Source organism: Anolis carolinensis, chromosome 2 (assembly GCF_035594765.1).
Source record: "Anolis carolinensis isolate JA03-04 chromosome 2, rAnoCar3.1.pri, whole genome shotgun sequence".
NCBI classification, from domain to species: domain Eukaryota; kingdom Metazoa; phylum Chordata; class Lepidosauria; order Squamata; family Dactyloidae; genus Anolis; species Anolis carolinensis.
Genome location: NC_085842.1, coordinates 47828930 through 47855938, shown reverse-complemented (window position 1 = coordinate 47855938; position 27009 = coordinate 47828930). Strand labels below are relative to the sequence as shown.

The following is a 27009-nucleotide window of genomic DNA, read 5'->3' as shown; positions in this document are numbered from 1 at the left end:
AAAATGTGTTCTACCATTGTAGCAAGTTTCACCCCAATAGCTTTAAAAATGATGGAGATAGGAGCCGTGATGTTTCCTCATTTATAGTTATTTAAGCTACAGTATATGCCTGCGCAAAACTACATTTCCAAGAATGCATTGGGCTGCAACATTAGAGTCAGTCTAGGGCAACCAAGCCCTGCTGAGAGGCAAAGCCAAACATGTTGGCATGCCTCTCAGCCAATCAAGAAGGGAGGGGGAGATCATTCTTGTAGTTTTTTTAAAAAAGTGTTTTTAAAAACTTTGTGAAAATTTCCAAAAATATCAGTCGATGAGTGAAATGTTATGAAACTTGATAGGCAAAGAGTGGAAAACGTGTATTACCACTGTAGCAAGTTTCACCCCAATACCTTTAAAAGTGAGGGAGATAAGAGCCCAATTTATAGTAATTTTATTTAAGCCATATGCCTGTGCTAAACTACATTTCCCAGGATGCATTGGGCTGCAGCAGCAAGCCATGGCGTTTAGTCAGTCTAATAAATAAAATCATGGCATCTGCAAAGAGGACTCAAGGAAGTAAGTAATAGTATAAATCTGTGCTAAATTTGGTTGTGTGTCAAATAGGGGAAGCATATTAATTGGACATCAGGAGAGTTTGGATTGTGCCTTTCTACCTGGAAGAAGTCTGTCAGTCTAGATCAGGCATGTACAAACTTAAGCCCTCCAGGTGTGTGGACATTAACCTCACAATTGTGGGAGTAGAAGTCCAAAAACACCTGGAGGACCGAAGTTTGCCCATGCCTGGTCTAGATGGCCCTTGATGGTTTCTGTACTGTGATTTTTGTTCATGGGTTATAAATGTCATTTCCTAATTGGTCCTTTCATAAAACATGGTGAAAACGGTTTTTTTATAAAAACTTTGTAAATTTGCTAAAATTCCATGGATAAGTCAAACATTCTGAAATTTGGTAAGCTAACAGTGGTAAATGTGTTCAACCACTATAGCACGTTTCACCAGGATAGCTCAAAACATGAGGGAGAGAGAAGCCCCTCAAGTTTCCCCATTGACAGTAATGTTTTCCTTAATGCACATGTGTGGCCGCCATTAATGAGGTTCTTATGAAGCTTCGGAAGTTTTGTGAAGTATTTATCCCCAAAATTTGGAAAGGACTGAAGCGCCAACACCCCCTACTTTTGAACACAGATTAGAACCATTTTTTAAATCACATATGCCTACTAGATAGTTGCATTGAGGGGATAAAGTGATCCAAAATATCATGGAAATATTCCAGTGTAGGTAATATCAAAAAAGCAAATTAAGGTCAGATGAGTGGGAATGCTTGGATAGTTGTTGGTAGGTGAGATGCCTTCTTTCCTAAGCCCCTATCATTTTACTCTCCATTTTATGCTAAAATCTCTAATCAAAATAAGTACTAAAATAGCCAATGGTCTACATGTGTAAGTAGGAAAATCTGCAAAGTATGTTGCCAGTTTTGTGTGAAGGAGGTAGTGGTGTTTTATCTAAAATGTCTCATTTACTATAATAGATTTTAATAGATTAAGCTGTAATGTCTGATCAGTCCATTTTATAAAGATAAGGAATAATGTACTGCCTTGGTGCTCAAGCTGATAAATGGTTACTAGATTGCTAATAAAATAGAAATTGTAATAGTATTCAGGCCTGATAAAATCAGAGGCAGAATTCTTGTATTAATTGTGCTGGTTTCCGTCATTCTCTAGGATGTGTAGATAGTAACATACATAGGCCTTAGCATAAAGTCCAACTCATAGCTTTGATTTCTCATATGTCACCTTGATTAAGTGAGGTTTAACTGCAGCAGAACTTTGCAGCATGGATTCTATATACTCGGCCCCACTCCCTTCTTAGCAGTTAGTTCGAATCCCATGGTCACACGCTATACTTAAACTTTATAGTGTAGATTTACAATTTTCACCTCTGAAGAATTTTGTACTTCTATAAATCTTAGCTTTTTACCAATCCTACTTACATCTTTTCGCTTGAGCATGTGTGGCATTATTTTGGCTAAAAAAAATCAATGTATCCATAATGTGAACAATGGCAGTAGAAGCAATAAGTGAGAAGAAGCAAGTACAAAATATACTCATGTATATGCCTACCTCATTTATAAACCAAGGCCAGGTTTTTGGGCCAAAATTACGACTTTTTATAATAACCCTTGGATAAGTTGGTCATTCTGAGAAAAGGGGTAGCACCAATGCCACCTCAGGGGCTAGTGACCCCTCACTGCTGCCCAGGCCTTCAAAAATGCAGAAGCAAGGCCGTGGTAAAGAGAGTAGAGGGAGTCTGTGCTTCTTTTAGATTCTCATACGATGGATTAAACTTGTATTCACCATCTACTCAGAGAAACAGGTAGTTTCTCTTTTGATCAGAGTTAAGGTACACTGCTAACGTTGACCCATTGATAAGTCGACTCAGTTTTTTGTGGTGGTTTTTTGGGCCTAAATTAGAATTATGGGAATATAGGATAGAAGTTGTTGGTAAGCTAGCCCATGACTGATAGTGTGATGGACTTGGGTCTTGATGTGCATTTTCCTAAAATAAATTGCAATATTTGGTTGTTTTTATTTAAAAAAAAATGGAAGCAGTCTTCCTCTAAATTAGTGGAGCATGAGAATTTAGCTTCAATTGGCCTTGGAGATTACCCTGAATCTAAGAAGGTTGAACTTTTGCTTCAGTGTCATAGGAATGAGGGATTTTTAATGGAAAATCCAAAATAGCTTTACTTACACCTCCTGCCTATACCTACAGTGTTAACTGTGAACTAGATGCTGTTTCTTACAGTGCTACAATAAATTATTATCTTCTTGCACAGCCTTCCAACCTGTTATAGTGTTGTAATAAGAAAATATGTTGCAGCATGTTTACCACCCTCTCAACCCAGCCTGCAGTGCTGAAATTATCCTAATAGATAACACTGCTGGGTTATCTATCAGCTCCAAACTGACTTTGAGTAAGAGTCTAATACTTCTGCATAACACTGCAGGATTTGTGTAAAACACTCAGAACTTAACCTGTAGTGTGAACTACCTTACAGGACTGCTACTGTTCTTTGCAATATGGGAGAATAATTTATCTTTAAAAGGTTCACTCTAAATAAGCATTGGATTGGAAAGAGAAATTCTTCTCCTTCAATGCTATCTTTCTGGGAATTTGGAAGTGTATGTGGATGGACATAGATACTTTAGAAATTTTCATTTCTCCATTGTTCTATTGGGCAGCTCTCACTTTTGTCATTGGGATATATAGATATTTAGGCTACAGGATGATTCTTTCTCCATTTCTCCTCTTTTTTCCTTTTCCAGCTTCTCTATTATACATTCCATATCTCATTATTCTTGTGCCCCCCCTTCTCCCTCCCCACTAAGCAATCAGCATTCTGTAGCCAATAGGCATATTTACTCCCATTGAAATGCATTTTCATGGAGTAGAAATGGGTCTCTCCTTAGGGATTCCCCAATCTTCAAAATATCAACGAAAGTCTTCGTTTCCTTGGATCTGTTGCCATCCCCCTCTTATAAAGGGTGCTGTTTTTTAGTTGCATATTTGAATCAGTGTAATTATTTAATTCTATAATAATTTAAGAAATAATTGACTTATATTTCAAAAAAAAATATTCATGTGATAAAGAAATATGTTCCGATTAGCACTTGGGGTTAGCAGCCAGCAGCCTAAAATGGGAATATATTAGATTTGCATTCGATAAAAGTTTGTGGAAGTGGAGAAAGTACTAGTTAACATGCTGTGTTCACAGGAATTATGAAAAATAATGACAGAGATACAGATTTATTTGGAATGTATTAATGATTATCAGGTGCTGATGTTTCTAGTGAAAAGTGAAAACATGGCTCCTCTTCACTCTCCGAATGTGTTAGCGTTAAAAGAAAATAGAACAACTTTGTCCACACTAACATCTAGTAATTTTCAAAAAGAGTTGTTGAAGTTTTGATGTAATTTTTCAATTACATGTGTTAAATTCATGTGTAAAGCTGAGGAGTTTCTGAAGGCTATGTGCCATAAGCTTGCTCCCTCCTTTTAAAAAATAAATAAAATAAAATAAAAGGGTTTTACCTTTTCACTGGATCAGTTTTATTTTTCTCAGTATTCTTTGCCACACTGCTAATCCCCACTCCACCACCTGCTTACAGATGTTTTTAGGTGATAATAGAATTCCCTCCCCTCTTAAGTGGGGGTTGAAATGGACCCATGGACCAAATTCTCAATAGTACTGCAAATGTTTCCCTCGCCCCCCCCCCCCCAGTTTTGGGACATTTCCATAGGCTCTCCTGGCTACAAACATTGCTAGCACCCCAACATCAGAAACTACTTTATGCAAATGACAGGCTAATGTCAGCTTTAAAATACATCTTTTATTTTCAGAATTTATTAAAACTGCCTGTCAGTTTTATTGCTTCCCTGTTGCCCTTCTACATTTGTGTTAATGTGTTGTCGTGATTGTAGGAAGCTTGTAGGAGAAAGTATTGAGCAACAGTGCCAGTTGGAGGCTGGCAGAGACGTGATTGCTGATGATGACACAGTGAATGTACCATTTGTTTTAGCTTTTCTCTGATCGACAGTCTCTCTGTTCTGATTGTCAGACATATAGGTTTAAGAAAGAAGGATTTATTCTGAGGAATTTCAGTTGAATGAGATGTTACTAACTTGTGTTTTCTGCTTTTAACAGTTTAGTACTGTCCATTTAATGAAACACAAAAAATAGCTTGAACGTGATCAGTTGGCATAACACTTCAAACTGTAGGCACAATAATGATTTGTTGGCTTTCAGTGGCCTATATAGCTTATCTTTATGTTTAGACTTCAAAATGGCACTCTTTAAGTAACCAGGATGGACTCAAAGAAGTGAGTTGTTTTTAGAAAACATGAGCACTAGGTTTCTTAAGAAGTAATTCAATGTGCTAGGTTAAGATTTTCAGGCTGTTTCTGGATGGACACAATATATTAATGTATAAGGTTTTGTTTTTTGAAGGTCAGTTGAGAAAAGAGGGAACTTCTCTAAAATGGTTAGAACCCCCAATTTCATATAAAAGAAATATTCAGAAGGTGTTCAAATGCTTTGAAGTGTAATGCTAACATTTGTGTGAATGTACCACTTTAAATTTTTTGGACATGACACAATTACTAGTTCAGACAAAACTTTCCCTTTTTTTATGAAATGTTTGTTTTATTGATGCTTGGCTCCAGTCACCCATTTGTTTGAATATAGTCACTGACAATAAGTATCCCTTTTTATTTCTTCTCACTTCATAGGAAACCTAGGATAAATTCTCAGCTTGTTGCACAACAAGTTGCTCAGCAATATGCTACCCCACCACCTCCTAAAAAGGAGAAGAAAGAAAAGGTGGAAAAGCAGGAAGAGAAAAAACCAGACAAAGAAAAAGAAATTAGTCAAAGTGTTATAAAGAAGAGTACCAACAAGAAGACTAAGTATGTTTCTGAACCACCAATTGAAAGCAGTCATTGCTAAACTTTTAGATTCTGTATCCATATGCAAATGATCTAATCTAATGTGTATCCGTAACCCGTAGTCATGTACAACCCTGTCCTCCCACCCTCTTTTTTGTTAATTCCAGAAGATCTTAAGATTTCCCAATGCATTATTTCTAGTGACCCCTAAACTCTGTGATTGCTCAATCATTCTCTCTCCCCACACTCAGTGCCACCTCCATCTCTTAATTCATGACGGGATTTCTTCCATTCTGCTGCCCCAACTTTATATTTGCATCCTTTTCCGAATGGTGAGAGGAGTGGAGTGATACACCTTTATGCTTTATATAACTCTTAGGATGACATAGATTTTTCTTCTCTCAATTTACCTATGATTTTATTGATGAGTGTGACAGCTGCTTTTGTGGTGTGTGTTGGTGTGTATGTGTGTGTTTGTTTGTGTATGTATAAGTGAATAAAACCTCTTGGGTGTTAACTTAACCTGGTTTATTATTTATATTCTTCCAGGAAAAATGCTCTTTAACATTAAGTTTCCTTCTTGCCTCTCTTTTTTTCAGACCAAAGTCAGATATTGTGAAAGATCCCCCAAGCGAAGCAAACAGCATACAGTCTGGGAATACAACAACAAAGACCAGTGACTCAAATCACACTTCAAGGTAACTTACGAATTTTTTTGGTATTTTTTTTATTAATTGTGGATACAAGAAGGGTATTACAAATCTTGATAATGAAATTCCAGTTACATACATTTTCTCTCAATATAATTTATCATATTTAAATTAACCTTACCAACCCCAATTCCACACTTATCAACCTCTTGTGCCTAACAGTTTTTCGCCACATTTGTGTCAACATAGTTTTGATGATGATTTAGTTATATGGGATAATTTAAGTAGGGTTCTTATGAATTGTCAGATTACAAGCTTATTAAATTGGCTTCCATATTTGGAGTCAGGAAAAATTTTTTCCCAAGAATAATTGCTAAAGTAGCTCAATTTTTCCTACTCTTTATTCTTTAACTTTCTTTCTTGAAACTGTAAAGTGTTGGGCAAATTATGTCCTGTTCATTTCTACATTTTCTGACCGTTTTTTTCAGCCCTTTTATTTTTAAAAAAGTAGAATAAATGGAGATATTCAGCCTGGAGAATCTGATATCAAACATTTTTTGTTATTTATGATAATAAGAAATTTGTTGAAGTCTACCAATTTAGATGTAATATATTAATCTTTCAGACATGCATTTGATAATCAGTCCAGATAGAAATTATTTATCTGCACCACAGTCTTAGATAGGAGTGGATAATCCTAGGATGTTGTCAAGCTTCTGAACTATTTCTCCATTCACTTACTCCAAAATTGAATTTGGTGGTGCTGCAGAGATGGCATTTTAATATTAAAACAAGGTGATTGGCGAAAAAATGCTTTTTACCTCATTCCCTTACAACCTGAACTTGGGGGAAGGGTTTCTGGTTCCCACTGAATGGATGAATTTTCAGCCAAGAGGGTAGGGAATTGGCCTAATACACGCCAAAATTGCTCGCCCATAATCTGAGCGCACCAGAATTCCTGTCGGGCAGACTACTCTGCAACTTCACAGGTTTCTTTTCCCCTGTCATAGAAGAAGTAGATTCCTTCTGAGGCTCTGCATTCTTTCATTCCTTCTTGCAAAAGTAGAAACAAGAGGATGATTCCTATTAGATATTTGTGCTTGGTCTTGAATACCAGGCTACAAAATACATCTATAGTACATCAAATTTGAAGTCCACAAGCAAATGTTGCTAGAGTGCCCTTTTTTCTTTACTTCATCCTATAACCATGGCAAGGAAACCATCCACTATGCATTCATGACTATAATATAGCATTTTGTCTTTACGTGACAGACAAAATAAGAAAAAGTAATGACAGCTGTCTTTCCTTATATTTAATTTAGATGGGAAAGATCAGAGAAAAACAGCCATGGCCAAAGGCCAAGGAAATAAAACTAGTTTGTATGGCAACTTCCTTGTTTTTGTTTTTCTGGTAGCACTTGTGAGCTATTGTTACAGAAGGCTAACATGTGAAAAGGCCATTCATGCAATAAAAACACTATTGCTGTCCTTATGAAACATGCAGACAAAATGTTCTCTAGAGGATTGTAGTACCTTAGCCAATCTTTTTGAGCAATTCAAAGCTTTCTTTCACTTGTTAATTGAGTTGTTCACTCTCTTAATGTTTTTGTATGGGGGATAGGGTTTTGTAAGGGTTTGACTTTAATGAAAAGCTACTGTTCTGACAATTATGCAGTCATAGGATGAAAAAAAAGTTTAGTGTTGTACAGGACTGGATGTTCTGTTTATAATCTTTTTGAATGAGAGTAATTTAACAAGTTCTTAAGTTCTTTGTTTGGCTGCATAGGGTGGAGTTGTGTTCTGCATTCTTTCTCACATTTAGTTCCCTTTCTTGTTTTGGGTTGTGGCATTTATTTCTTTATGATAGATCCTTTTAAATAATGTAAAAGAGGAGTGGGAATCACATTGCTATCCAGATGTCAAACAGCAAAAAACAAATATGGATCCTGCAAGCTTTGTTGGTTAGAGAAAGTGTTAAATAAAAAAGTCAAGACAGTAAAAATAATTGAGGACTCTAGGCAAACCTGCCTGGGGGGTTGGGGGAACTGCAATCCAAACAGGATTACAAGGTTTTGGTCATGCATGAAGATGCTGATGTTATATATTACTGCCACCTGGCTAAAGGGTCTGGGAGGTCTCCTTTCCGTAGTGCCAACTTGGAAATGCTTCTTCCTGTCTATGTAGGCTGGATATTGGGTGGAGTGTTTTGGCTTCAAAAGAATTCTCTCTTCTTCACCAAGAGACCACTTGAGTGAACTGAAAGATTTGAGTGTTTGAACCTGTAATTTGGATGGAGAAAGGGATTGGGGATTTTGCTTATGTACCATTCACTGTCATTGCTCACAAAGTTATTCTGCCTCTGTTGGGTGGATGTGATTTCAGATGTAGCAATGGATTCTCCTGAGATTATTGTCTTGAAGGGTTTGTAACACACTGCTGAGGTTGCCTTTAACATATTACTAAAATTATCTTATAACTGCATGCCTGTCAAGACAATTATGGGGTTTTTAATATATTACATGGCATTCATGTTTTGCAGAATATACCTGATATTCTCAGATCAGGGAGAAGGACTGGAATTATAATAATAATAATAATAATAATAATAATAATAATAATAATAATAATAATTTTATTCTTATATCCCGCCCCATCTCCCCGGAGGGACTCGGGGCGGCTTACATGGGGCCATGCCCAGACACGACAGCACAAATCAGATAAAACATTAAACCGAGCAGTAAAACTTCAACATGATTAAAAACAGTCATAAAAGTCAATATACACAATAATATTAAAATCCCGATTTGGGTCAAAAGATCCAGGCCAAGGTGCAAAGCAATATCAAGTTATCAGGGAGGGATAATTATACAGCAGGTGTAATACTTAAAGTGCTGAAGAATCCTAAAAACAATCCAGAGGGTCTACTGCTTAATAGGTAAATAACATGATCCCACAAGGATCAGTCAACGAAGGCCTTCTGGAATAGCCAAGTTTTCAGGCTCTTCCTGAAAGAAAGTAGGGTAGGGGCCTGCCTAATCTCCCTGGGGAGCGAGTTCCACAGCCGGGGGGCCACGGCGGAGAAGGCCCTCTCCCTCGTCCCCACCAACCGCAACTGCGAAGTTGGTGGAAGCGAGAGGAGGGCCTCCCCCGACGAGCGAAGAGGTCGTGCGGGTTCATAGGGGGAAATGCGGTCTCAAAGGTAGGTGGGTCCCAAACCGTTTAGGGCTTTGTAGGTGATAACCTGCACCTTGAATTGGGCTCGGAAAATAAATGGCAGCCAGTGGAGCTCTTTAAACAGCGGCGTTGAGCGCGCCCTGTAATCTGCCCCAGTTAGAAACCTGGCTGCCGATCGTTGTACTAGTTGTAGTTTCCGAGCCGTCTTCAAAGGCAGCCCCACGTAGAGCGCATTGCAGTAATCCAGTCTAGAGGTAACTAAGGCATGGACCACCATGGTCAGATCTGACTTCTCGAGGTATGGTCGCAGCTGGCACACAAGTTTTAGTTGTGCAAAGGCCCTCCCAGCCACGGCCGACACCTGGGCCTCAAGTGTCAGCGCAGAGTCCAGGAGGACCCCCAAGCTGCGGACCTGCGCCTTCAGGGGGAGTGCAACCCCGTCAAGCACAGGTTGCCACCCAATAACGAGTTATTTGAACATTTTGTCATGGTTTTTGCCTTTCCTCCCAGCCAGGGTTCTAGACCTGTTAAATTGATTTTTGCCCCAGACTTAGATAATTCTTAACTTCTCATTAGCATTTCCTGTCATTGATGCTGTTGGAAGGTTTCCACTTGACCTTGGCCAGTTCTCCTGTCCAAGCACTATTCTGCCTTTAAAATAATGATTTTAAATGAACTATTGATGTATTTATTTCCAGGTGTCATCTTCTTTGCTGATTTACCAGCAGGTTGGAGAGAAATAGACCCAATGACTTGTAGAACACAAGAGACTCTTGCAGAGTTTCTATGACTCGAGAAATGTGTGTGTGCAGTCAGGGCAGCTTTGTGGCAATAGTTTCAGTGATATGCTTTTTTTATTAGTCCAGTTTGACTTCATTTCTACTGCCATGTTTTACAAGATCTTTAACCTTCTCTGCCAAAGAATGCTAACACTTCACCAATCTACAACTTCCATGTTTCCGTAGTATTGAGATGTGGCAGTTAAAGTACAGGTAGTGAAGATGGAGTCTCAGTCTTTGAAACCTTATGCTACCAACTTCTTCCTCTTGGCTAGTTTTAGCGGTGCTACAATAATCCCTTTGCATACTGGTTCCAACAAACCTGTCTGTCTTTAAATTCTGTCTACGTTTTTGTTTTGAGTGATTACCCACGTGCTTAATACTTCAACCATTTTGGCTACTTACATCTAATGAGGGAAATTGATTTGGATAGGTCCAAAAGGTAACAGTCTTTTCCTTAGAGGTCTAGCTTGACATTAGAAACCCATATCACCTTGGTGGACATATGCATCTCCTTAGTCTGACTATATTTGCAGTTATTTCTGATGCTTCTTTGATATTAGTATGTTGCTATATTCTATTAGGCTTAAAATGATTACTGACCCAGATTCTGATTTGATAAAGGGTGATATTGAAATGTGTAAAATTAATATAAACAGTTCTGATCCCTCTATTGTATCTCTGTCTCTTTTACTAAGAAAGCCAATGTGGTATAATGATGATTGCAGGTTTGGACTAGAATTGAGAAGACCCAGGTTGAAATTACAACTTAACTGTCAGGGTGACAGAGTTACCTTGTAAGTAACATTCACAGTGTTGTTTTGAGGACAAAAATTAGTCAGAGGAGCTTGAATGTTTTGCAAGCAAAGCATAATATATACATATATATAGCAATAAAATAATTGATGTGGAATGGAAGAAGTGAAGAATAAAAATGTTTGTCACTAGTAGGTTAAATTATTTTGGGCTACTTAATGGAATATTGGGGATTATAATCCATACTTCACCACAAATGACTGAAATAAGTAAATTATTGGCTAAAGTAGTCAGTTTTGGATGCCCCAAAACTGCCAAAGTGGGGCAAGAGTTTGCATCTGACTGATTTTGATATTCCTGTTTAAAATAGCCTCTCTTTTTAAAGATTCTGCTGATGTAACCAGGGTAATGCTTTTTGTCTTGAACCAGTTCACTGTATAAGGTTTAATCTTGATGTACTGTTTCTTCATTTCCCCACAGATTGAATAGTTTAGTTACTAAAAAGCAGCCACTTACATTTGCTTAAAATCTTCTATTTTATGCCTAATTTTTCAGCATGATGGAAAGCAGCTGGCTGGATTTCCTAGATAGTGAATAAATCAACATGATTTGCAACCACCATTTGCCATAGCTGCTCTAGTTAAAACACTTTTCAGCAGTTACCATACAGCCCTCTCTTGAAATTGTTTCTTTACTTTGCATTAACATTCACATGTGAACATAACCCAGCATTTTATTAGTTGCTTTATTGGTTGGTAGCATGTTAAGATTCAGTAAATCACTAGGAGAATCTGTGGTTATTTATTAGTCTGTTTCTCTGAAGAGTTCATAGAAATGATCTGTTTACTGATAGTGCAGATTTCATAGATTGTCTTCAGTGGCCATAGACAGAAGGGGGTTGTTTAAACAATTTTCTACAAGTGTTGTTTAGGTTGCGTCTCTGTATCAATCCCCGCAGTTGGAAGGGGATGCTGACTTGTGCTGCTGCCTGTAGTGTTTTCAGCAACAGAGATTTATGTTTAAAAAGACAGAACACCTTGCAGATGCTTTCTTGTGGTTTTGTATTGCACAAGTAAGAGCTTTGGGGCACTTGACAAGATAAAGAATTTCAAGCATGAAATCCTTGTATTCCAGGAGGGACCCTGAGGCTTTCTTGATACCTATGTAATTCTGTCATATTACTGTTTTTTTCTGAGTGAATGGAATAGAGAATAACTCCCTATGTCTCCCAAGTTCCAAAAATTGATTCCCCAGTCGCATATGTTCGCTGAGGAGTAAATGTGCGAGCTGCCTTTCTAGACTAAGCATTTTAGGAGAACAAAAGGTCAAATGGCGCCTTAATGAGGGTTGGATGCTATTTTGTTTAATACATAGACATTAATTAGTAGGCTGGCACCTCTCCTTTCTTTGTAACTTCTACTTGAAAGTAAGCTGACTAAAATAAGTCTGAACAGAAGGCTCATCTGTTATATGTAATCAGTGTTCTTCATAAATTATTTCTTTATTGTTTTAAGGCCCAGACTGAAAAATGTGGACAGAAGTACCGCCCAGCAGCTGGCAGTCACAGTGGGGAATGTCACAGTAATTATCACAGACTTTAAAGAAAAGACTCGCTCTTCCTCTACGTCTTCATCCACAGTGACCTCCAGTGCAGGATCAGAACAGCAGAATCAGAGCAGCTCGGGTTCTGAGAGCACAGACAAGGGCTCATCCCGATCCTCGACGCCAAAGGGCGACATGTCCGCAGTCAACGATGAATCTTTCTGAGAATTGCACATGGAATTGTAGGAAACTTATGAAATCAGGGTATGAAATCCAACTATTCCAGCTATCCAAGAGGGCTGAAGTCCTGGGAAAGCTACTGGTGCCACTTCCTCCTTCTCTTCCTCCTGTGTTTCAACCTACTTTTTGGACCTCGACTTCCTAACCAATGACACCAGGACTGTACAGGCTGGCTGTGGACATCAGGTCACCAAGGAATTTCGCACCCTGACTATTACTTTTTGACACTTATGTATTCCATTGTTTATATGATTTTACCTAACAATCATTTATAATGGGATGTGCTCCTGACTCTACTTTTTATAAATCTGCTGTGCACAATTTTTTTCATTAACATTAAAACAGATTTTGTTTCATTTCTGGCAAGGGAATATGATGCAGGTGGGACGGGGGTTATAGGTAGGTTTTTATTTATTATATTCACAAACTTCATCCTCTCGTTTTTGTTTTTTCAGTATATTCTTTTAAATTCAGTTCTCCCTATTCTTCCAGTTATACTGTGTACTATCAGTTTTGATATAAATTATATATAAATATATAAATATATATATATAAATAAAATTATATATAGGGTTATTTGAAACCAATACATGGAAACGCTGGTGCTTGAAACACTGTGAAGCTAAACAATTTTAAGATCTGGGACAGTGAATGCCGTTTGGAAAATGAATCAGAACTGGTCTTGGATGAACAGAGTATTCCTGGAAGTTCAATCTGAAAACAGGACCTTACTTTCTTTTTGTGCTTTGGCTGAAGAGTACTGGACAAAGATAGATGTCTATTTTCTTACTTTTTGTTCTTTTTGAAATTGACAAGGTGCTCCAGGTCACTTGCATTCCCAGTAGAGTATCTGAAAATAATAAAGTTCCCAGCCCTTTCAAACAGCAGTGTTCCATTTTTTTTAAAAAAAAACAGTTACACTGGTTTCAAAATGCTTAATAGTCATAGACAGGATGGCTGCACATTAACATTGCTCATTTTGCTTAAAAAAATCCTAACTTGCATCTCACAGTTTTTACTGTAGCCAATGTCCGTATTTGTATTGGTTTGGAGGGAGTAACATCTGAACATCTGTGGGGAAAGAGTTTGTCAGCTTATATGATTGAAAGTAGCCCAAAGCCTTAATATTGAGGATTTCTCCTCCAACTCCCCATATTCTAATCAGGCTACTATGTGATCTGATGTCTCATGGCTTGTTCTCAATTCAAAATCTTCAATGGCTGACTCTGCTGTTTTGTTTTCTTTTTAAACTTAATTCATTGTGCATCCTTAGGGTGATCCTTTCTTAAATGAGCCTGTCGTCCATGATGATGTGTTCAGGATATAGAAAATAAATTTTTGTGGGAGCTAAGTTTGTGAACAAAGTTTCATAATGGCAAGGGAGCAACAGGAGGACCACTTATTTAGATCCTTGATGATAACAAGCTCCCTTCCACTTTTAAGTTGTGTTACAGTTTTGCCTGACTTGCGTGTTATCCTGCTAGAACACTAGAATAGAGATATGGAACATTGTTTTAACAGCAGCAGCAGCCCTTTAAATTCAATATGTGTGCTTTTTTAGGCGACCCAGAGTGCTTCGCTGTAATTTCAGTGACTTTTTTATGATCTTAAAATGGATACCATGTGGTTGTTTGTTCTTAAGAGGGCCACTTGCCAGAACTTGGTGCTAGATTATAACTAATCATTTCTTGTTTGAAAAATAATTATTATTTCTATTGTATGGAGGCAATGAAATTGATGCATTTTATCAGTTTAAAGTAGCAACACAAGCTCCTTTCGTATCAGTTTTAAAATTTAACCTATGCTTAACTGAATAAAGCAACTCTGCTCAAAGACGTGGAGTAGCAGAGCAGTGCCTTTGCAGCTGCAGTTCAATTCTGAACATGGTGGGCTCCTTATTAAATTGTTCATATATCTGATTATTCTTTCTTGAAATCTTATTCTTAAAGTATTTATTAAAAAAAGAAAAAAGAACCAAAGGAAAACCAGATGATTCTCGTAAGCTCTGAAATACATTATTATCTGTAGTTTTTAATAGTCAACATCAATCTACATTTTTAACATTGGTATGGTATTGTAAAGACATTCCTTTTCCAAGTTTTACTGTTGCTTTAAAGGATCTCAGGGAGGGTAAATTGGTCAGCCATAATTTATTTTTGGAAAAAAAATAATTTTTAAAGAGATGTTTTGAATCCCAGATATGTGTAATTTGCACAGCCTTTTTTAAAAATGAATGAACCAGAATGAATTAGGCCTATATACATTTGGCCCATGCCCAGTAAAAGACCTTAGCTCTGGGCATGTGTCGAGGGAGTGCACCTGTGTATATAAGGGGTGTATTTCTTTCAGTGGCTTACTAGGATAAAGTCTTGGTAAAGGGAAAAAGCAGTGTGAGTGTTGAGAAAATTACTTGATATAATGATCACTACCCACCAAGCACTGCTGCTTCATGCATTTCCGTATGGCTTTTTGTGGGCCGCCATTCAAATGGTGTGCAGCGGCGGATAGTTGGCGGGTTCTTCCTGGTGAAATATGCCCCTTAGGTTAGACGATAAAAGCTTTAACGGTAATGAGTGGCTCATTGGCTTACCAATTCAGTGAAATCCTCTTTGGGTTTTCTTTTCCTTTTCTTTCTTTTCTTTGTAAAGTGTGCCTCTGTGACATATTAGCTTGTAAGAATAAAGTATGCAAATCTATCTTTGGCACAAGTGGAGTGAATGAAACTGCATTTGGCTGAAATTGTCAGCTAAGCATTCAAACTTTCTTGGGCCGCATTTTTAGCTTGTTGCATTGTGACCAGACAACACTCTTAATGGAAGTCCCCTCACTTTTCTGCATTTCAGTTAGCCATAATGTAGTCAGAGAGCATGTTTTATAATTGTATAGAGGAAGGGCCAAAAATGCTTGGTAGCCAGTGGCACAGAAAGCAGGTAAGGAAAAAGCACAGTGTTACATTTGCAAGTTTCAATTTTTACACTTCACACATGCACAGACACATCCATGTGCACACCCATACACACAACAGCTTGCTTGACTTGTTCATTTTGAAAGAGTCATGCAAAGGGAACAATTTAAAAGTTATAACATGTTTAAGATGGGCAGTTTTAATTGAAATAATTTTGCTTGTTAAAAGTCAGTTTTCTATTTTAAAAGTGGGCAGTTTCTTTATTCAGTGAGAGACACTTCCATCTGCCTTATTACCATTTTCAGTCTACTTTTTTAACAGCTGTTAACATAAATTATTGAAAATTATTACTTGCTGACTATAATAACCTTTGCTTGTATGTAACTGAAAAAATGGTTTGAGAGCCAACATTTAGGATATGACAATGGAGCTGAACAGTTTTTAATGCGCAAGCAGTTCTGTTCTTGTGTATGACTTGTAACCTTAATTTACTGTGTAAAGATGGTTACATTATTTCTTTAGCTTTGTTTGTTTGGAGACAAATAGAGAATGCTTGTTTAAGTATGTCAAGACATAATTTTATCTTGTGGATTTTTATGTTAATGTATTATACGAGCTATATTTTTCATTTGCCCAGAAAGACAGCTTGTATAACGCTTTTGAAAGTTTTCTGCTCTGTAAAGTCTTTAGAGCTGACAGTCCTGTTAGGTTTGTTTTTAATCTTCATGCTAAAAGTGTCAATGGTGGTTTTGTGAACTGGTCAGAAAAAAATCACAGGTTTTAAATGTTTTCGGGAAATTTATATTGGACACTGCTCTTTGTCTAGCAAATAAAAGATGTTAATATATTCCTGTTACCGGCATGTGCACGACTGTTATTAGAAGCCACTTTATCATTTCCCTGCTTTAAATAGAAATGTCTATTTATGAATTCTGCTTGTAGTTTTTTTCACAAATAAAATAGTAACATTTAATTAAACCTGATTTTCTATTTTTTGGTGTTGAGGAAAGCACAAGTCAGAATTTTTATAGGTCATGTTTGATTTGATATTATACCTTTGTGTGCCTGAAAATATATGTGCTTATTGATATTCCAGATAGGGAAGGTGAGGAAGCCTTTTATATTTCTTGTACGTTATATGTGATATAGCAAGAACATTGAAACACATTTATTTTTCTTTCTATTTTTTTTAAAAAGGGTCATCAAGAGCCACTTAATCCAGTTCCATACCTAGAATCTACAACTAAATTATTCCTGACAGATGTCCATCTAACCTCTTTTTAAAAACCTCCCAGGAAAGAAAGTACCTCACAATTCCAAGATGCTGAACAGGTTTCAGTGCTTGGAAGGGCTTTTAAATATTTACTTAGAATATCCTTTCTTGTGATTTGAATTCTTTGGTCCATTAGTTGCATGTATTCTCTGGAGCAGCAGAAAACAAAATAAATGTTTTAAGAATGTTGTCTTGAGCTAAAATATTCCTGTGGGGAAAATTACTTACCAAATTTTTGCTTGAAAGTCTGTAGATAGCTTTTTGCTATAAAAGATGGGAACAGAAATCGATATGGGGTAGGAAATGTTGATGTTTTATTTAAAATGCAAGGTAATTAAGAGACAGGACAAAATCATATAGGCTGCATTATCTAATTTGTATTTTGAATTATGAAGTACTATCCAAATCGGCTCAGGTAAATAATAATCATTTGAAAATTAAGGTGGCAGCATGATAAAGGACCACTTTTATTCTCTGAAATCTGTTCTGCCATATCTGTTAAAAGTTGTTTCTTATACATGTTACTTAATTTCCAGCAGTGTGTGGACTAACCCTTTGGATGAGCTGCTCCTCTCACTTACCCTGATAGGCAGGAATAAGGTAGGCCTTTTGTGAGTGTCTCTAGGGGAGTAAACCTTAGAAAGGGCAATTAGTATTAAGATGATGAATGCTCTGAGATGAAATACTTTTCCTCCTTTTTGAAGAACTAGTAAGAATAGGTAAGGGGTATTTAAGTCCCCACTGCTGTTTACATGTAGGCGTTACCCCCAAACTAGCATATTCCTAGATGAGTAGGATATTCATCCCTTTGCTGCTAAAACGAGTGTATCGCAGGTAAGAATGAATGTTATTTTCCCAGCAACAAAGCGAGGGTAAGAAATATCCAGAGTTCCCCCAGGCAGGAGCAAGTGGTGCTGGTATCTCCAAAAGTCTGCTGCCCCACTACTAGTTGCAATACCTTCTAGCTACCTTATAGTGATAGCTATACTTTGCCTTTAACCATGCTGGCTCTAAACTTTGGTCAATGTCTTTCTGAAGAAATGACAGCAGGGAAGAGATGGAGATCATGAGGAAGGTGAATGTTTACATTTGCAACACCCGTGAGAAACTGAAGGTATGCTCATAGATTCTAGTGGTCAAGGCATGCCTGGAAGCCAGAATGGTATTTCTCAGGGTACTGTATTTTTTTTAACATGCTTCTCTCAATTTCTAGGCATTGAACTTTAGCTATTTCGATTTGGTGTGATGAGATCTGAACCCACTAAGAGAGGCATCAGGTCTAGAATTGTTTGTGATTTCAGAAAACCAGGTCCTTCTTGACTATTCTGTGGTGATGGATTTGCTGTGGTTCTTCTAGTGTTACCTTTCTTACTACTCTGGAAAGCCATTTAATGCCGGGCCACTTGGTAAACGGCTGTGTCAATCCAATCTAAGCTTGCCTTTTTAATCGGGTGAGCCACAGAATGACTGCTTGTACTCCTTTTAATAGCTGTTTAATTGAAATGTTATTTTACTGCAGAGTTGATGGTGTTTTTATGGACCGCTTTTCCTTTAAAAAAAAACCCACCAGGCCTGGCTGGCAATTAGTTCTTTGAAGAAGAAAGGCATCTCTATGTACTGTGATGTTACCTTCCGTTTAGAGCAGGCCTTGCAAAAACTGGCCTTCCAGGTGGTTGGGACAGACTCCCAGAAGCCCTAACCAGCTTGTCCAATAGTAAGAAATTCTGGGAGCTGAAGTCCAAAACATTTGTAGGGCACAGGTTGTGCAGGCCTAATTTAGAGGGGGAAACAATGTACAAACTTTCACAAAAATTCATCTGAAATATGTATGAAGCTATTTAAAGATTTTGCTTGGGCTTAGAACTGGACAAACTAACTTTAAAAATGCAACAGAAGTAAATTATTAAAGAATAGTACAAGAATTTAATATGTTGTAATGTAATCTGGAAGCTGGTCAAAATATGTGCATCCCATCAAGAAGGAAGCAGGTGTTCGTTTCCAGAGCGCAAACCACAGATACTTCCCAAATATTCCTGAAACAAGAGTTGCACACAAAGAAACTTATACAGAATAATGTTATTATTGGGTTGTTGTATGTCTTTCGGGCTGTGTGGCCATGTTCCAGAAGTATTCTCTCCTGACGTTTCGCCCACATCTATGGCAGGCATCTGGCTACCAGTATTACAAAACTCCAAAATCAAAACAGTAGGTGGGAACCAACACAATGAGGACTTGACTGAACAAAGGATGGCCCCAGGCAAGGGACAAAACATTTCCAGTGCCAATTAGGGTGATTAACTGAAACATTAATGCTGGCTCCCAGTGACAAAGAACTCTTGCCACACCTTGGACTATACACAGATATATATTCTTTCCTTTCCTTACTTAGTTTATCCATACCTCACAACCTCTGAGGATGCCTGCCATAGATGTGGGCGAAACGTCAGGAGAGAATACTTCTGGAACATGGCCACACAGCCCGAAAGACATACAACAACCCTGTGATCCCGGCCATGAAAGCCTTCGACAACGCAATGTTATTATTCATGGATTGGCAAGCTTCAGTTCACAGCCAGATGTTAACTGAAATTTTGCTCCTTTAATACTGCAGATTCTATCTAAAGATTTTAAAATAAATGCAGTCCTGTCAGATAAGGTGGCATATTATAAGGTTATGCTACGGTATTGTGTTCCTATCTGAAGCTCTCGTTTAGATGTTTTTCAGTCTGTTTGGAATAACATCAAGAGTGCCTGTTAAGACTATTTTCTCAGAGGTATAAAATGTTTGTAGGTCTCATTATTTCAGAATCTTCCATCTATTTCCAAATCTGCTATTCCCATGCTATGCCACATCTATAACCCAAAGTGTCTTTTCTCAGCCAGTTATGTCTGGCATGCTATGTTCTAATTGTTTGTCAGTTTGAATCAAATTCCCATGACATTTTATGTCACTAATTTGGACAACGTTTTCAGAGATTCCAGCGTACCATTGCAACCACTTTAATGTGCCATTTCTTTTATTCATGGGTCTTGCTCCATGATGATGATCAGATGATCAATAGCTTAATTTATTTCTTTGCTTCAACAGCACTATCCTTCCTTAGATTTCCCTTGATGTTTGCTTTGATATTGTTTGTCTGAAGCACTTGTTGCACAGAACAAGTTCTACAGAGTTCGTTTTTCAGGGTTCAGTTCTAGATGAACATCTACATTACTAGATATTCCCCTCCTCAGGTTTTCTTTTCAAGTTCTTAATATACTAACCATGTGGTTGACTAGACTTGAAAATTATTTTTCATAATTTTTTAAAGTGGTGCTCTCTTGTTTTGTTATGCTCAATGAATTATCTACTTACCTACCCACCTACCTGTTAGGCAAGTGAGCTTATTAACAAAAGACCCTCCCCATGAATGTATAACAGAGTAACTTATTAGCAGCAGCATGACCCAGCACCAATAGCCAAAAGAGATAAAAAGAACAAAAAAACACAGACCAATGTTATCTCTTCCTTAGGAGGCTTTTCTTTGTAACAAAATAATATGGTTGCACCATTTACAAAAATAAGGTTTCCATAACACAAAAAAGTTCCTTAAGCTTCCACGCTGGGCTCCTTTCTCATGCAGATAAACATCTTGGTTCTCACAGAGCCTCATCTCACACCGAGCTTATACAGTAGCTTTACACACAGCCTTCACACTGGAGCTTCACACACGAGGCCTTCAACCTGGGGCTTCTCTCACTGAAGCTTCACACACTAGGCCTTCTCATACTGAGGCCTTTCTCACACTGAGGATTCCTCACATGGAGGCTTTCTCACACTCTTCAGGACGACACTAGCTTTGGCCCGCTAACTCTAACGGGCTTCGCCTTACTCATTCTCCTCAGGGCGACGCTAGCTTATTTAACCCTTTCAGTGCTTGACTCACATTTTTGTAATTAAAATACCTAGTTAATTTTTAATATTACTGACACTGCCTATGTATTGATATTCTTTATTTTCTTTTTTATGCACTTACTCAATATTTTCTCTTTAACGGTTTGTTTCACTTGTAATAATCCTCAACTATTACATGGTCAGTACTGCTGATCAGTATCACTTGTAGGATGTAAGGTAGTTTCCTGATTTTTTCTTTTTAGTGCATCTACCTCTGCTTGAGTCCAGTCAATGACTTCAGCATTATATTGGATGACTGTTATACTTCAGGAATTTATGTTTTGAATTTTATTTCTAATATTAAGTTTTAATTTGAAAACTTGGAATATTCTCTTTATAAACTTGTTAGGTCTGGTGAGCATATCTTCCTACCCCTGCCTTAATGCCACCTTGGCCACACTCAGTGGTGCTCTGTGTGCTACATCTTCCGGTACTTGTCTGCTTTTTCTCAAAAACACACACACACATAATTTAAAAGACTATTTTACCTCAAATATAGAGCCCCAAAGTAAATTACAATATAATGTACTGCTAGATCTGTATATTTCTTTTATTCCAATGGAATTGAATTCCATTTTATATAAAATATTCCAAATATTCCTTTTAAAGATTTATTTTCACCTGCTGGGTGTCAAATGAATGCTGATGTGTTTTGCTGAACAAGCATCTCTCTTTCAAAATTTGGCAAGTCTTTTGTCTATTATGGAGGTTCAAAGAAGGGCCCTCCCTAGTTGGTTGAAGCTATTTCTCTGACTTATAAAGTGTCAAAACTGCTTTAACAAAGATATCTCTACAGGCACACTCCATGAGAGCAATTGTTACTTTGTTAGCTCATCTGAGTGGTATGTCCTTGCCTGACCTCTGTGGCCAAGACAGTAGAGGATCCTAGTCAACCATCTTTTTTTATTATTATAGTCTGGATGCTACAGCCGAAGGAGATAGAATGGGTGGGAGAGAAATACATTTAATCTCTTTCAGAATGATGTTTTCCCCATATCTGGTAAGTGAGTTCATCAATTTCCCATTAGTGTGAATAACACAGTATGAAGAAAAAATACATGTCACTTACCTGTAACTGGTTCTTTTGAATAGTCATCTGTGAACTTACATAACCTATCTTACTTCCTTTACAATTTGCCAATATCCCTTATGATGTGGAATTTAAAAGTGTATGAAAACAAAGAAGAGAAGGAACAGGGGAGCCATCAAAAAGCGAATCGGTTTGAGTTTATAGATGACTATTTGAAGAATCACATTTACAGGGAATCAATCCACCTGTTCACCTTAACTTTGCTTGATTTTTAATTCCAATTTTTTCCAATCCTACATTTGGAGAACAAAAACAAAAAATGTGTAGGTATTTAAAGAGGTTAAGGCATATGTAGGCATATGTAGACTTTGAAACTTAGAGGAATGGCCATGATCTACAGAGAAGCACACTGTGACTCTAGGCTACAGCACTTTCCACATTTTCAGAATCTACATTTAATGGGTCAGCCTTCTTTGGTGAGATTTCCTATTCAGCCACTTGAACTTGTTGTCCATCTATTCCAGTGATTCCCAGCCTTTTTTTGACCATGGACTACTCTCCAACATTAGTACCAAAAGGGTTATGAGTTAATTTTTGGTCAACTTGAAATTCGATTTGGTTATTTAGGATCCTGATTCAGAAAATTGCATTGGATATGGATAGACCACATAAGCTCTATTTTCTTATACAGAATATATGTCATCCAGTAGTCGCCATCTGCTCACCCACAGAAAACCATATTTAATAATCTAGAGCTGATATGGTCTATCCAATGCAATTTTCTGAATCAGCACCCCAAATAACCCCAGGAACAGGCCTAAAACCAAAGACACCAAGGCGCCCCTGCTTACAGGTACCTCATGGAACAGCTCCGCATAGTGGGAGGGAGGAGGAGGAGAAGCAGCAGTCAGGAGGCGTGTCATGTTTTTTGTGGGTAGTTATTTATTTTATTTATTTACATCATTTATATTCCGCCCTTCTCACCCCGAAGGGGACTCAGGGCAGATCACATTACACATATTAGGCAAACATTCAATGCCTTTTTAACACAGGACAAAGACGAACAACATAGCTCCGAGCGGGCCTCGAACTTATGACCTCCTGGTCAGTGACTTATTGCTCTCCCGTCTGCGCCACAGCCCCTCTTGCCTCCCGACATCCCTGTTGCTTTGGCATTATAAGCGGGTTTCGCGAGGCCAGTCCCTATAGTTGCAATGATGTAGTGAGGCTGTGCACCATATTTTAGTTTTTGGGGACTACTAGTGATCCACAGACCACAGGTTGGGAACCACTGATCTATTTGAAGGATTGAAAATGCAGTTATACTTTATTTTGAAAGTCATAGAACCATAGAGTTGGAAGAGATCACAGGGGCTATCCTGCCAAGCAGTAAAGTACAATCAGAGCACTTCGGAAGATGTAAGTATAGCCAGAAGGTTGTTTACCTGCCTATTGAGAACAGGAAACGATGCAGAGAAACGTTTAACAAAATGATTGGGTCAATGTTGGCCATGGAATGGAAAATTTGGATTGTTCTGCATACACCACGCTTGTTGGCCTTCATTTCCTCCAGCAGGCAGGTGAGTCAGGAATGTCTGAAGCATGTAATGCTGACAGATTTCACTTAACGACTATGAAATTCCTTGTGTAATACACATTAGCGTGCTGCACAGTTGGTAGCTCTTAGGAAATATTAATTGGCCACAGCTATCCAAGCTGGCTAGAACATAACGGCCAGAAAGCTACCTGGAAGGAGCCAAGTCTAGAGAAAGTTTGGGGGCTGAGAGCAAACTTTTGCTTTAGAGGGAACAGCATAGAATATCCCCAGAAATGCCCACACTGGCTAGTAATGGGTTGTATTCCTATTCAAGGGTGGGTTTAATGAAACCAAATGCTTGTTTCCATCACAAAGTATTGCTCTTGCCCAATGTTAATACTGCTAACTTCAGGTATAGGCAACCTAATGTCCCTTTAAATGGTTTGGAATACAATGCAGTCCACTCCAGAGAGCATACCGGCAGGTTAAATCATTGAGCTGCTGAACTTGCTGACCAAAAGGTCAGCAGTTTGAATCCGGGGAGCGGGGTGAGCTCCCACTATTAGCCCCAGCTTCTGCCAACCTAGCAGTTTGAAAACATGCTAATGTGAGTAGATCAATGGGTATCGCTCCGGTGGGAAGATAACCACTCCATGCAGTCATGCTGGCCACATGACCTGGGAGGTTTCTACAGACAACGCCGGCTCTTTGGTTTAGAAATGAAGATGAGCACCAACCCTCAGAGTTGGACACGATTAGACTTAATGTCAGGGTAAAACCTTTACCTTTACCTATTGCCTTTGTGCCTGAGAGCAATTGCAGTTATGTGCAACCATTTTAATTATTTGTATACTCATGTAAAAGTCAACCTTGTAAATAAGTCAAGAGCAGGTTTTGGAGCCAGAAGTATTAATTTTAAATATGACTTTTGGATTAATCAAAGGTTATTCCACAAAAGAGAGAAGCACAACTTTGAAGGGCCAGCCATCCCTGGTTGCTACCCCTGGTAGCTCAGTGGGTTAAACCCTTGTTCTGGCAGGACTGATGACTTGAAGGTTGGGTCACTGACCTGAAGGTTGCAGGTTCAAATCCAACCTGGGGAGAGTGCAGATGATCTCCCTCTATTAGCTCCAGCTCCATGCGTGGACATGAGAGAAGGCTCCCACAAGGATGGTAAAAACGTAAAAAATCATCCGGGCATCCCCTGGACAATATCCTTGCAGGACGGCCAATTCTCTCACACAAGAAGTGACTTGCAGTTTCTCAAGTCGCTCCTGAAACAAACAAAAAAACCAAAAAAACCAGCAACATTTTTCTGCACAAGCATTCAAAAAGGCCAGAAGCAGCACTGTGTTGGGAAAGGGCTTGGTGCTTCTTTTAGTTTCTCCTGGGACATACTATACCCTTGCCTTACGCCACTCTATTCCTTTCAAAATAAGAGTTGGTACAGTACTTACATTGACCCATGGATAAGTCAACTCAGTTTTTTTGAGTCAGTTTTTGATTGAAATTTCTAGACTTATACATGAGCATATACAGTAGGTTGGTGCAACTAGAGTCAATTTCTGCCTATGGCCAATTCTGTTCTTTTTATCTTGCGACTGTATTATACTGAGGAGATTGAGGAGATCTTATATTACACATTGTAGAACCAGTTCCCCTCTGACTAAGGTGACAGCAAAGAGTGTTTCCAAATATTCCAATGATTCAGACAAGGCATACTTGCTGTCTAATCTCCATGAAGTAGAATGTGTTGACTGGAGTAAAATATCCCTAGTGACAAAATAGCTTTGTAAGTGAGAGACTAAAGAAGAGGTCCCTTTTCTCTACAGTATAAATGGTCAGGAGGAAACAAGAAGAATAAAAAACCTGGCTAAGAAAGTGAAACAAAACAAGGCACTGCAGAAACAAAGGGTTGTGAAGCTGTGAAGAAAAGAGAGAGGAGGTAGGATGGGCCTAAGACTTATAAGGGGCCATAAAGGAACTAGCTGCGAAAGAGAATATTAGAAGCAAACAGTCTCAAGGGGGAAGGGTTAAGACAGCAATGCTTTATATAATCAAGAGCTTCTATAACCAAAGGATACTAACATGATCGTAGACTACGGAAAGCAAGACATAGTTAGATTCATAAGTGACTGCCCATTATGTGTATTGCACCATTTGAACCAAAAGCTAGTTTTCCCTGTAGCTGTTTCTAGTCCTGCAGCACAAACTAAGGCTTCAACCTGCTCCATTTATCATTTTCCTCTTGTTAGTTCTATAGGCGAGCTGAATAATTTAAGACGAATGGTGCTATACAGCTTTTGGTACATCTTTCATTTTCAGCTGGCATTGCTTCTTGCAAAGAAGTGTGCTCCTTCTGACATCACTTAATTTCTAAAATCAAACAGCTTTATACTCTCACATCTATTTTTGTGAAGCTGATGTTCTGAAGCTAGAAAAGCACAGACAACTGCAGGTTTGTGAAAATTGAGAGCAGGCAAAATCTTTGTTTCAATTGTGCTTGCAAAAAAAGAAATCCCCTTAGGACTATGTTGTAATGTGCTGTAATACATTTTGTAACCTAAGAAGTGATTGCCAATGTTCCAAAAGTTGGAAGAGTATCAGTTTCAGATGGATCATGCAAAATCCTCCTTGATTTTCAGAATATTCAAGAGCAAATGAAGGACCTTCCAGACAGTCCCTATATCCCAGGATCTGATCCTAGGATTTCTGCTTTAGTCTGGTTTATATGAGTCCCCATTGCCAGATAATCTGAGATATACAGAAAACCTGGGATCAGATCCTGGAATATAGATCCTGTCTGGAAGGGCTCTGAGTTTCAGTTGACATATCAATTTGCAACTCCCCCGATCTTCGGGCTGTCCCCTTGGCATTATGCCAGAAGGAGGGCGTAACATGCGGTGGTTGAGAGTATTCCAGAGGGCTGTCAGCTGCTGCATTCCTTCCTCCACTACTGCTTCTGCATAAGGATGTAGCAGGGCACTACATCCTTATGCCGAGAGGACAGGCAAAATGTGGAGGGCCTGAAATAAGCACCCAGGGGGCCGCTTCAGGCTCCTGGGCCTTAGTTTGCCCATGCCTGATCTGTAGAAATAATACAGTTTCACACAACCTCTGAGGATGCCTGCCATAGATATGGAAAAAACATCAGGAGAGAATGCTTCTGGAACATGGCCATGCAGCATGGAAAACTCACAGCAACCCAGTGATTCGGCCATGAAAGCCTTCAACAACACATTGAATTCAGCATAATTCAAAGGGTTTAGGGGAATATAGGATGGTACAGAATAGTACTGAGCAGTACAAGCATATCCATTCCTCCTCGAAAAGCAAGTCTCATTAATGAAATCAATAATGTTTATTCTCAGGTAAGGACGTCTACTGTCTAGTGCTGAAACCTAAACTGACTCTTCTGTTGAAGAGTTTAGTGAAGGCTGTTGGTGATACGGCGTATTAATCAAACATTGGCAGTTGCTGCATATGTCACAATCCTGTGTGGGAGTAGATCTGCAGATAATAACCACAGTATTAACAAAGCCTGGAGCTGTGTACATACCAAATCCTTGTTGAAATATTTATTTAATCAAACCCACCTCAGGTGAATCTGTCATGTCCCAGAATGGGGTGTTGCCATATCAAAGCATTGGTGAAACAACCATTTCAAAAGGCCACATCCTATGGAAGTTTACTGAACATCTTGTTCCTGATCTCTGTTGGGAGGAGCACAAAAAGCATGTTGGCAT

The 27009-nt window shown here is 38.4% G+C and overlaps 1 protein-coding gene across 1 annotated transcript in view; it reads left to right on the top strand.

The window, feature by feature from the left end:
* Positions 1 to 16467, top strand: part of rybp (RING1 and YY1 binding protein) — a 69848-nt gene extending 53381 nt beyond the window's left edge. Inside the window, exons 3-5 of the mRNA XM_003217792.4 lie at positions 5288 to 5464; positions 6043 to 6141; positions 12317 to 16467. Coding sequence (XP_003217840.1) covers positions 5288 to 5464; positions 6043 to 6141; positions 12317 to 12569 — 529 coding nt within the window. The 3' untranslated portion in view covers positions 12570 to 16467. The remainder of the gene's footprint in view (positions 1 to 5287; positions 5465 to 6042; positions 6142 to 12316) is intronic.
* The last annotated feature ends 10542 nt before the right edge of the window (positions 16468 to 27009 follow it).